The 12,970-nt window shown below is 40.0% G+C and overlaps 1 protein-coding gene across 4 annotated transcripts in view; it reads right to left on the bottom strand.

Annotated features, from left to right (window-relative positions):
• The window catches only part of IQGAP2 (IQ motif containing GTPase activating protein 2), a 284,603-nt gene that overhangs the window by 114,786 nt on the left and 156,847 nt on the right, over positions 1–12,970 (bottom strand). For all 4 annotated transcript variants that reach the window (XM_029216538.1, XM_029216541.1, XM_029216540.1 and 1 more), the window contains exons 6-8: positions 2,714–2,781; positions 2,273–2,386; positions 1,520–1,698 (exon numbers count right to left, since the gene is read on the bottom strand). In XM_029216538.1, the coding sequence (XP_029072371.1) occupies positions 1,520–1,698; positions 2,273–2,386; positions 2,714–2,781 (361 nt within the window). The remainder of the gene's footprint in view (positions 1–1,519; positions 1,699–2,272; positions 2,387–2,713; positions 2,782–12,970) is intronic.

The following is a 12,970-nucleotide window of genomic DNA, read 5'->3' as shown; positions in this document are numbered from 1 at the left end:
GACAGGAAGCAGTGGGGCCCATGGGGAAGGTGCTGAGACAGCCCTGAGACAAGGTCAGGAGGGGCAGGGCCAAGGCAAGGGCGGTGAAACTAGAAGGTAGGTGATGGAGGTCAGCCTGTCAAGAAAAGGCAGAAGACAGTGATGGATGGGACATGGGGGACATAAAAAGCAACAATGTGGGAGTCATTCCAAAGGGAAGTCAGCAGGAGGCATGCACAGGAGAAAGGCAGGGTGAGGATGAGCACGCTTCTGAAGTGGTGGGGGGCAAAGCCAGTGGGACACAGAGATGAAGGTATCTGGAGGAGCTTTAGTGGGGCCTGGTATCAAGCTGACAGCTGATTTCTTCAACAAGTGGATAAGCTCAATGGAGGAAGAAGAGAGAGAGGAGTGATTCAATGGCAGACTTGGAAGAATCCCTATATTTGGAGGGAGGAATAGGCAGAGACATTAAAAGATGCAGAAGAGAACCACAAGCATAGAAGGCAGGCGGGGCAGCGTGAGGCAGGTGTGCCAATGTTGGCAGAAGCCACCCACTGAGAAAAGGTTAGGATAAACGGGTTACTTTGGGTAATAGAGCTGAAGCTGATATGGCAAGAGTTGAAGGAGAGGAAAGTTGGCGAGAAAGTGGAATCTCGGAGTGCAACGTTTTTAATAAGACAGGAGGTGGGATATATGAAGTGAGGGTCAGTAGCCAGCTGCCTTGTCGAGGAGAGAAACCACTTCCTCAAATATGAGAGGAAACTATGGGGAAAATAGGAGGAAAGCAGATTCAAAAACATCTTCTCTAAACTTCACCACACCCAATTATTAGCCTCTAGTAATAAATCTGAAGGTAAGTTGGCTAATACAAGGTTGGTGATACCCAACAAGGGAAGATCTTTATCTGCTGCTTCTACACCTTCTAGGTAAGTTTTCAACATGACCTTCCATCCTTATGACCTGTAATATTCATCATAAAAAGAAACCTAATTTCCTTATGGAGTGCATGGTCTTCTTTAACCCTTACATTTCACCCAAACCAATGGCCTGTGGCTAGAGAGACCACAGCCAGCAAATATAAAAATATCCCTTGCTGGAAGTTCCCTGCTGGCGCGGTGGTTAAGAATCCACCTGCCAATGCAGGGGACACGGGTTCGATCCCTGGTCTGGGAAGATCCCACATACTGCGGAGCTACTGAGCCCGTGTGCCACAACAACTGAGCCCACGTGCTGCAACTACTGAAGTCCACGTGCTCTAGGGCCCGTGTGCTGCAACTACTGAGCCCGTGTGCTGCTACTACTGAAGCCCATGCTCCGCAACAAGAGAAGCCACTGCAATGTGAAGCCCACGCACCACAACAAAGAGTAGCCCCCACTTGTCACAACTAGAGAAAGCCCACGTGCAGCAATGAAGATCCAACGCAGCCAAAAATAAATAAAATTAAAAAAGAAAATCTCTTGTAACATTACAGCTTTTTCAAACTAGCAATGCATAACTATGCTTATTACTATATTGATCACTCAGAATCTCATTGAATACCTTCAGCCTTGCATTTTCCTCTTTTCTCTTCTTGGCTTCCCAGAGTTCCTTCTGATATTCCTGTGCAAGGTTGTCATCCACTAAAGTCAAAACTGCATTTGGGTTTCTTAGTGTTATAATGGTCTGCTCAGCTATTCCTTTTTCAGTAGCTTCATTAATGGCTATAACTGCAGCATGTACTGCAAAGTAAAGAGAAAAAAAGAACTTTATCAACAAAAGACAACATGGGCAGGTGTACTGGCCCTGCAGAACTTAAGCAGTTTTACTTTCTTTCTTGGGGTCCGATAAAGCATTCAAAAAAGAGACCTCAGACACATCACAGAGCATCCTCTGACAACCTCCCCACCCGCCCATCTATCTTGGGTCCTGTCTTGGTGTCTGTTATGTAATGCCTATTCATTTATTCGACTTGCACTGAACGTCTAAAATGAATCAAGTACTATGGGTTGACATGGAAAGACTCACAGCAGTGAGTACCCTGCCACTGAAATTTAAGGACATAGCAGAGAAATGTTTTGGAGAATGAAGACATTTCTGTAACGTCTTAAATCACATTACACAAGTGGATGTCTAGAGTCCAAAGTTAATTACTTGGTTATGTTCTGATGTGCCCAAATTAACCATCTATAATACATATAATAAAAAATTTTAGGGTGCTTATAATATCTTCTAAATATTCTATTTCTTATAACCAAAATCAAGAATAGGTTAAGTCTCACGTCATTGGCAAGTTTGAATTTTAAGTAGACTTACGTGCAGCTTCATCCACGGACAGTTCATTAGCCAGAATACCACCTATTTTGCTGAAAGATGGCATCTGTATTCCATATTTCTCAAGCTCCTTTCTCATATTACTGATTTCCTCCTCTGAAAAAGAAAAACAACAAAAAAATCAATGAAAGCCACAGAGATGGAGGCAGGAATGAATATATTTGTGTTAAGAAATGTCTTCATCAAGAACGTGGGGTCAGTTCTAAACAAGAACCTTAGGAAGAAGCCAGCCTTGGTTTCTCATTTCACAAATGTGGGGAAACAGAAACCCTATAGAGTATGAACAAGATAAAAAGCAAGTTTTCTCCTCTGATCAATATAAGAAAAAAAAAAGGGAATCAATAATATCGAAATGAAAAAAAAATATTACTACATTTTCATAATAACCATATTGTAAAAAATTATCAAGATAAGGAATAGTACCTGTGAAGTCTACTTTGCCCAACAAATCCTGGATCTGGGGTGCAATTCCTAGTTTGAACAGATACAAACTGAAAGAGAAACCATAAAACTGTCAGAAACTTTATCATGTAGATCTTAGAGCTAGAAATTACATAAATCTTAAGGGCTTTTTTAGTTGAGAAACACCAAAGAGATCATCTCATCTAATCCATTCATCTTACAGATTAGGAAACTGAGTCCCGAGGTAACACAGTCCCTAGTGGGACCAGGACTAGAAGCCCAGTCAATGTCCCAAAGGCTGGTCCTCTGTAGTACACAGCACTTCCACAGGGCCAACTAACCTAATCACCCAGTTGTAGGGAGAAAAAGAAACACAATTAACACAAAACAGCAAGCAACAAATGCAGTAAACATTTCTTTGGATATTATCAACACATGATTTTATTTTGTTTAGAATATAGCTCAAATTATATTTTCCTTTTCATTCCTATATACGCCTCCAAGTACCATATAAACCTTGAGGAAACATTTGTCTTATACATTCTGAAACAGTAAATAGAGTAGCAAGACTACTGGTGGATGGAATGATGTTAAAGACAAACCACGATGTGGATATATTAATAAATGGAAGATGCAGAGCAAAGTGTACATATTTTGAAAAAATTCAATAGGAAGCAATGATGGTCCCCAACCAGCCCATAATTGGATGAAAGAAGCTGGAGTCTGACATCTAAATTCTATCAAAGAAGATGAAAATATATGGTTATATGACTTTTCACTTCATCACTGAGCCATAGTTTCTGATCCATATTTGTCTTAACCTTCCCAGCCCCCAAGATTAATTCTACAGCCCAACTAAAAAATTCTGTATTTACTTAATATCAGTTCTGACAGCTTTATAACTTAGGAGATTTAATAAGAAGTTAGAATTACATATAACATATATGGGAAAATGAACGGAGAATGATTTTGATGGTTTGAAGTACTTCAAGACTCACTTCAGATGTTGATGTGAGATAGATCTTAGTTTATAAAATATAAAATTTCATTAAAGGAGCTGAAGATCAAGCCTTCTTAATGGAATGAAAACTCTTAAAATGAATGATTAATCAGTATAAGCAGCATGCACTGAAATTAAATTTTTTGACCACCTGTAAAAAATAATCACTTCGAAAAGCAATATGTGATCAAAGTTAAAAATTAGTGATCCATGGTTAAAAAAATACATTAGGAAATCATCACCTGCAGTTAAACACTAAATGTTTTGATATAAATCCTTTTAATGTTGTTTCTAGAAATATCTATTCCATAAACTCATAGTATTCTATAATATGAATGTATTATAATTTACTTAACCAATTGCTGAGCATTTAGATGGTCACTAATTATCCACTATAACAAATAATGTTGCAGTGAACCTACATATATAGATACACCTTTGTGCATATATCTTATTCATCACATAATCCCTATAAACAAAACTGTCAAATTGAAAGGATATATGCACAAAGCTTTCAATATATTTTATCAAATTGTGTTCTTGGAAAGAGATGATACTCATTTATTCTCTGTGAGTAAAGGATTAACAAAACCCCTTTCCCTTCTGCAATAGAAGGTGACGTTTAACTTTCTAGCTCTGTTCCCCCAAGAACGCAATAAGGGTATACTGAAAACCATGCTACCAGGCACCATGGCTTAGGAGAAAAACAACCTCTGACTGGGAAATTTCATCTTGACTAGAAGGAATCATAAATAGGCTTTATACATTTCAGGTGTTCCTAAGTTCAGTGACTCTTATAACTGGCACACTTCTCGCAGGAAACTTGGAAGCCACGCTATGGAGCTGTTGCAATAGATACTGGCTCCTGGGGACTGAGGCTTACAGCCAGGGAGCCTTCTGCAACTATCAATATGAGTCTCACTCCTTCGCACCCAAGTTATCACCTGGGGTACCAAAGAGAACAGCTTCTAGATGGCTGTGTGGACAACTACATGGGGTGTTGGGAAGCCTCCCACTGAAGAGCAAATACTTGATGCTGTCCTGCTGGCAGGTTGCATTTCCGGGCTGCCTCTATCCTTCTGAGCATCTGCTAACCAACATGACATAAGGCAGGCAGTCATGAAGGTCTGAATGTTTAATTGAACCTAAGACCCAGGTGATGGGCATGGCCCCACTCTACCACCAATCCATGAAAGCGCCATTTTCTTTGTCCCCTTAACAGCACCCGACTCTATCAATGAAAACCTTACCTATCGGTAGCCAAAAAATGTCATTTAAGTCTACATTACATTTTGTTCATTGTGAGGGTAAGCATTTTTCATTCTCGTATTTGGCCATTTCCATTTCTTCCAGGAAACGCATATTAATGAATTTTTGAATTTTCAAGATTGTTTTCTGGGGGGATTTACCTTTCTCTGGTTTTCCCCTCTTTTCCCTCAAAACCACAACCAAAGGACAATGAACAAATGACATTTTAAACATATGGTAATTTTAATTTTACTACTAAATTCCAATATGATATCCATATCTTATTCACAAGGGAAAAACATATTAGACTCTGAAAGTCATTCAATGTAAAACAGACATTATGTATTCATCATTCATTCTTTAGTTTATTTTTATTTTTTAAAAAATTTATTTTATTTTTGGCTGCATTGGGTCTTCGTTGCTGCGTGCAGGCTTTCTCTAGTTGTGACAAGCAGGGGCCACTCTTCGTTGCGGTGTGCGGGCTTCTCATTGCAGTGGCTTCTCTTGTTGTGGAGCATGGGCTCTAGGCGCGCAAGCTTCAGTAGTTGCGGCTCGTGGGCTCTAGAGCACAGGCTCAGTAGTTGTGGTGAATGGGCTGAGTTGCTCTGTAGCATGTTGGGTCTTCCCGGACCAGGTCTCGAACCCGTGTCCCCTGCCTTGGCAGGCGGATTCTTAACCACTGCGCCACCAGGGAAGCCCCCATTCCTTAGTTCAAATTCTAGGTCTTTAGAGATTGTCAAGGATATAAAACTATACAGCCGCTAAAGACTTTACTACCAAACGTTCATGCCAAACAAGTCATTGTAATTAAAACTAGTATGCTGACATTTCCAAGACCATAATATTTTATGAACCAATTCACTATTTATCACATGGGAAAAATATTCCAGGTAAAAGGGAGCTCATGTCATGTGGAACAAATAAAATGTCAAGCTAGTCACACGTTCCTTTCTAGTAACAGGAATGACAAAATTCAACAGAATTATACAGACAGGTATGGCAAAGCTACAAAAGAATTCTGGGAAAATAAAATCAAGCCATATTTGAAAAAATAAAAATAGATCCATAAATTATCAAAAATGTATCATTTTATTACTTCCATTCTTTCACGGTACCTGTAGTTTCTTCTTCCCTTTTACAACTAAATTAAAAAAAACAACTGAACTGACAAAAAATAAAAATAATTCAATGGGAAAAACTTTGAAAATGCATCAGTAAAATTTAACTAGGGGACACCCATAAAATGTCTTCTAACAAATTTTATATATGTGTGTATTTATGATGTGTATTGCATTAATATTCTGCTAGTTTTAACATACTTTAAACTTCTATTCTTGCATCAAAGCCTAAGCTAATGAATACTTACTATCCTTAATGTATTTCTACTTCTATTTCCCCACCTATGTAATGTTGAGATAATCTAGAATTTTAGATGCATTTTTTAAAATAAATTTATTATTTTATTTATTTATTTTTGGCTGCGTTGGGTCTTCATTGCTGCACGTGGGCTTTCTCTAGTTGCAGCGAGCAGGGGCTACTCTTCGTTGCGGTGCATGGGCTTCTCACTGTGGTGGCTTCTCTTGTTGCGGAGCACAGGCTCTAGGCGTGTGGGCTTCAGTAGTTGTGGCACGCAAGCTCAGCAGTTGTGGCTCACGGGCTCTAGAGCGCAGGCTCAGTAGTTGTGGTGCATGGGCTTAGCTGCTCCGTGGCATGTGGGATCTTCCCGGACCAGGGCTCAAACCCGTGTTCCCTGCATTGGCAGGTGGATTCTCAACCACTGCACCACCAGGTAAGTCCCCTAGATGCATTTTCAAATTTTCATATTATGCACCAAAAGTTTAGATAACTAAATTTTATTAGTTCCTTTTCTAAATTAATCTACATCCAATTTTCCTCTTTCTTAGTTTTATCTTTGGTTTTGCTATGTATAAGCATATTTGCTAAATAGATAAAATGAATGACTCACTAAGTGCACATATTTTACTGGTTTCATTTGTTCCTTGGGTGTTGGTTCTGTTTGTTGAATGTAATTCCTCTTTCATAGTGTTGGTTTCCTTCAAATGTCTGGTATTTCCTGATTTGGGGAAATCTTAAGGTTTGACTTGTTGCTTGTCACTGTTGATTGCAGGTCCCCATGACAGAAGCCAGCCTTAGGGAGACAGTAGGGAACAACAGGGCTGATGCCCAGAGGGTGCCCGGTGTCTTGTCTTCTTAGATTGGGGTTCCCTGTGTCTTCCTGCAGTCATTAGCTACCTTGGGTACTCGTGTGCTACCCTGCCATCAGCAACTACACTTGCTGCCTTAGGGAAGGATCAGAGGGCTCAGAGGGTCTAAGCCCAGTTCTGCTAGCTTAGGGGCTCTCCTTTTCCATCTCTGCTTGGAGCAAACCCCACAGCAGCTCTGAGCTCTGCTGCAATGGCTCAGTGGTTTCTGGGCTGTGGTCTTCTGTCTTATTTCTCAGTCAATCCAAACCTATCTGTTCGCTTTCTGTCAAGGGTTATCTAATTTTCTGATTAGCGGATAGCATTCTTTCTTACTGCAGATAATTAAAAAAACAAAACAAAACCAAACCAAACCCACTACTTTAGCCATTTCATGTCAGTTTTGTAAAGAGAAAGACAACCATGCTCAGATATCTTGACAAAACTGTTTCCACCGCATCTCCTTTGTTTGCCCGGTCATTCATTTAATTATTATTTATGGAATATCTACTGTACAAAAAATATTCTACTCTACTGTGCTGTCCCTAAAATAAAGGTATTTAGTCTTCCACACAACATAGGTTTGTTGGTAATATGAACTAACTTAATTACACTAACAAAAGTGTTAATGTTCCCCTATGGTACTAAAGAAATTAGAAGACTATTTCTGATTATACTTTTTACTTCTCCACTGTATGCTGTATAATGTAAATCTCACAATAAGCAAACATCCTGGTTTAACTAAAAGTTACCACAAGGTGGAGCTGAGAAGTTAGTTACCTTTTGAATAGAAAAATTGAGTTAGATTTATCTCAGATCAGCTTTTCCTAAGCTAGTCAGGATCAGGTAGAAATCTCATTTGCCTTTACACAGTTTCACCAAAAATGTTTTTCTAAATGTTAACGTGTATTTTTTATTTGGCTTAAGATTTCAACATTTACTTTATCTCTGAGGTTGAAGTTTGAAAAGATGACTTTTCATAGTGTGGGAGTGATATACCGAATCTGTGTGGGAGGTGCTTCCAAGCAAGTTAGTCTAAGGGGCAAATGTTTACTTAGGAAACTGAACTTATTCAGAATTCCCATGATGAAAAGAACCAGCAATAGCAGCCCACTCCTTCCCAAGCATTTAAATTCAAATGAGGGAATTCATTACCTGAAGTATATAGGAAATCCAGAATCTTAGTCGTAAAAATAAAAAAGAAGCCTGCCCAATCACCAATTTCTTGGAGCTCTTCAACACTGAATTTATTAAGGAGCTTTAGTGCCTAATGAGCAACACAAAGAAGCTGACAGCATTCTAAAGGAAGCTGAGGAATTAATGTCACCATTGCTTCCCATGTATAAGAAAGCACTTGGTGTGAAATAGCTAGCTTTTTATCACACTAAAGGTACAGTACATTTGTGTTGCTGAGAGAGGCCAGTTACAGAGGGGTTGCCCTAAGGCAGCAAAAGCCTCACTGGCCCATGTGCTCCCATTTATACTGATAATATCAGTTCAAGTATGGGGAGCAATAAAGAAAGTAAAACACACACACACACACACACAAACCTATTAGAGTTTTTTTCTACTACTTTCAATATACACATTAAGAGGTGCTACAGTAATAAAATACAAACTTAAAAGGCAGAGGCTGAATTTATTTCAACTTTTCTGGAGCACATCATACGTAGTTCATTTTATGCTATAACATGGGAGATGAATGTTTGTAAATCAAAGCCCCATGGCTGACCAGAAAGAAGACGGAACTGGAGTCAAGCCCTGTATCCTGGCCACAGACTGGCAATATCTCGATGTGTGACTCTGCGCAAGTCACATAACCTAATCCTTCAGTTCTCTCATCTGTGAAATGAAGGATCAACATCCTTGGACTCAACATCCCAAGGTCCCTCCAGTTCTGAAGTTCTGGGATTCTTCCTTTATAAATATCCTAAATATAACAGCTTAGAGACCTGTGCTGAAGTTCAAGTATGATGCCACTGTTCTTTTCATTTTCTAAGTAGTCTGGAAATATTGGACTCTCTTTTGAGGCCAATGACTGGCTGCCTCAGTAACACTGCAGGTTCTGGGGCCACACAGCCTGGGTGTGAATCCCAACTCTGCCACTAGCTGTGTGACCTTGGCCAGACACTCTGTGCCTCAACTGCTGTGGTTATAAAATGAGACTAATAGCAGTGTGTACAGAAAAGGTATGTCGTGAGGATTAAATGAGATTATACCCGTAAAGTACTTGGAACAGTGTCAGGCACGTAATTAAAAGCTCAGTAAGTGTTCGTCTTTGTTTTTATTATTGCTATTATCCTGGTACTTAAGTCTTCATACAAACCACTTATTAATAACCTATCACAGTGGTTTCCCCACTTTCAACACTAAGAATCTTTTACTATTTCCCCTTACTGACTCCATGTTTTAAACGGTTTTACCCACAGGACAAAATTATGTTTCCATCTTACAGTCACATGTGTCCCTATTAATATCATGTCAAAATCCAGCATTCTATACCTAACTTTCAATAAAAAGTAAAGGGAATCTTGAGGCAGTCTTATCATAGAAAAATAAGTTCAGTTAAACCATCTGAAAGGTTAAAAACACAAACTCCAGAGACTTCAAGTTGGAATCAATGGTGCATGTGCTGTGTTAGGTGACAAGACATGGTTTACAGCCTCAAACAGCTTAGAATTTAGTAGGATGGAAAGGTAGAGCCATAATACTAAATCGGGATAGGAAGAGGGAGAGAGAAGATGGTACAAACAGTGGAGAGAATTTTGAAAGATATGGCAGGTGCAGCTGCCCTCCCTCACCTTAATCCCAAATCCTGCCACCTCTAGATCTCCCTCCTGAGAAAACAGGATTACAGTCTGTCCTTGGGGTTAAGGAACTATCTCGAGGAAGCTATTCATAAAGGCAAATATGTTCTCTGTCCGAGATGCAAGCAATCTGGTATAAGGCATCAACTGGTTTCTTAACAGGAAAAGGGTCCCAAGGGAAGGGAGTATAGGACAAGAAAACATATGCATTAACTTTGTACCTGAGGAACTGGTTCAAAGGCAACCTGGTTAGCAAAGCAGCCACCTGACCTTGTGGAAGACCTGGTAGAGGAGGCCTTCTTCACAAAACAGTCAGGGTACTTGGAACAGCTGGCCAACCAGAAGTGCGGCTGCCACAGCCATTTTCACAAATTGAAGCCTCGAAGGTGTGCTATTTGGGTATCTTCACTGCATTTGAAAACATGACCTATGGACAGCAGCCACATAATCTGCCGCAGGAACAGTCATCCTTACCCAGAGGGGAGGCAGGCATGCCTTTACCTTGCTGCTGTCAGTGTAGCAGAATCTTAACCGTCAAATAAACTTTATTCAGTAAGAAAGCAGAATCCAGAAGCCTCATCCTTTAATCTAGGAAAATTGTTACAAACACATGACCTTAAAAGGAATCCTTGAAGGGTAGCTGATTCTATACCTTAAGGCAGGAATAATCAGGGCAGGATTGGAACATCCTCTTGTGACCACAAAGCAAGGATATTTCAAAGAAATGTAAGGGATAGAGCTACAAGGACCAAGGAGCTGGCCAGAAAGAGGTCCCAGGACAAAACGGAAGCAATCTGGTTCATCAAAAAAGAAGATACTAATCTTGGTTAGATCTGAGAAAGGCCTGGAGTTCAAAACGATGTTCAAAGGAGAATGGTGTGAAGTATACGAAAAGGAAGTTGCAATACAGAGATAAAATAAGACACACATAATATTTGTATGGATTTTAATAAGTTGGGAAGTGTCATGAAAATACAGGTGCTTTGTTTTTTCTATGTCTGTCTATAGTGTATAAATATGTGCTTGTTTTTGTACTATTTATACTACAAGAAAGAATAAAGACCAGGAACTCTGAGTAAGCCAAACAGTCGGGAAAACCACGGAAGTGTCCCAAGATAAGAACAGACTGAGGAGCACAGGTGGTGATAAAAATAGCCAGATGAAAAGAGGGTTCAGCACTGATGGTCACACTCAATAGCCAAGCAGAGAGAGGATCCAGAAACAGGATCCCACATGCTATCGGCCAAATGGTCCCAGAGAGCATCAAGCAGAGTCCATCCCTCATCTCCCGGGGCAGAAACCTCTAGAATGCCCAACTAATTTCAAGAAAATATTCAAAAGGCATGCATCAGTTTTTAATAATGTTAACACACCAGGCCAATACATCATGATGACAGGACAATGGGTTATGTAACACTGGCCAAGTAAGACGTGGAAGAAAATCATTTCTGGGTGACAGGGGGTGGAGACTGGATGGTAAATAAAAACCTACCCGAAAGCCATAGACAGAAAAATGACAAGGTCTGGCTGACTTCACAAATCAAGTTGAGTCTGATGCCTGGTGGCCAAGGCTGGACTCACCTTAGGAGAAGAACCCAAACTGGCACCATGTTCTGACTGACAACTGATTGGTTAGAAACCAGATCTGTAACCTGGGTGGGTCTGAAGAGGTATTCTGTTTCTGGTAACCATGTGAACTCTGGGTAGGTATCAAAATATTATAGCCCTAGGATGAGTCAAAATTAGTGAAGGGACTTCCCTGGTGGTCCAGTGGTTAAGAATCTGCCTTAGAATGCAGGGGATGTGGGTTCGATCCCTGGTTGGGGAACTGAGATCCCACATGCTGCAGGGCAACTTAATTCACGTGCCGCAACTAATAAGCCCGCATGCCACAACTAGAGAGAAGCCCGTGCGCCGCAACGAAAGATCCTGCGTGCCGCAACTAAGACCTGAGCAGCCAAAAATAAATAAATAAAAATAACAATAAAAGGAGAGGTTAGCAAGCTTCCTGTTTAAAAAAAAATTAGTGGATAAATAACAAAAATACGAGTGAAACTTGTAGTATGGATCTTTTAGGATAGGTTTAAGTGTAGTAAGTTTGTAATAATGTATCTGGGCATTTTACTTGTGTTTTAAGGTATTTGAGGTGTTCAAAAAAGCAGTCTACTGGGACTTTCCTGGAAGTCCAGTGGTTAAGACTTTGCCTTCCAATGCAGGGGGTGTAGGTTCGATCCCTGGTCAGGGAGCTTCTTGCCTCATGGCCAAAAATCAAAAAACATAACACAGAAGCAATATTGTAACAAATTCAATAAAGACTTTAAAAAAATGGTCCACATCAAAAAAAAATTTTTTTTAAAAGAAAGCAATCTACTAAATTTAATAATTTAAAGGAATTCAATTGTATAATGTTTAAACATTTAACAGTTGCTTAATACATTGAGCAATAAATAACAGGCAAAAAGTGTTCTTTTCCATGGCTTCCAGACAGAAAAAAAATTAGCAGTAACTCATTAGCAAGGCTCTCACTCCATGAGGTGGCTCCTTTTATTGTGCAGGCTTTAAATATTCCAAATAAAGCCACAAAAGGAAAACATGCCATATATATATTTTAAGTCCAAAACACCAAAATAGTTACAAACAGTCGTTGTCACTTGGTACTGAAATGTCAGCGTCTGGAGCAGAGAAAGGTTTATTGCAGGGCCAAGCAAGGAGAATGGGCAGCTTGTGCTCAAAAGACCCGAACTCTCTGATGGCTTTCAGGCAAGGGTTTTAAAGAAAATGTTAGGGGAGAGGGTCCTAGAATGCAGGATCAGCTCGGATTGGTTGGTGGTGAGGTAACAGGGTGATGTTCTGGGAACCTCAACCTTCTGGTTCCACCAGTCTGAGGTCTACATGCTTATGCTCAGCATGTAGTCACCATCCTCTACCTGCGTGAGGGTCTTAGTTTCTGCAGAACTCAGAGATATGCATCAGATTGTTATCTATATCCCTTCAGGAGGAACTAGGAGTCCTGTGTCCTAAT

This window comes from Monodon monoceros, unplaced genomic scaffold (genome assembly GCF_005190385.1).
Source record: "Monodon monoceros isolate NGI ecotype Baffin Bay Population unplaced genomic scaffold, NGI_Narwhal_1 Super_Scaffold_12, whole genome shotgun sequence".
Lineage (NCBI taxonomy): Eukaryota > Metazoa > Chordata > Mammalia > Artiodactyla > Monodontidae > Monodon > Monodon monoceros.
This window is presented reverse-complemented; position numbering and strand designations above follow the sequence as displayed.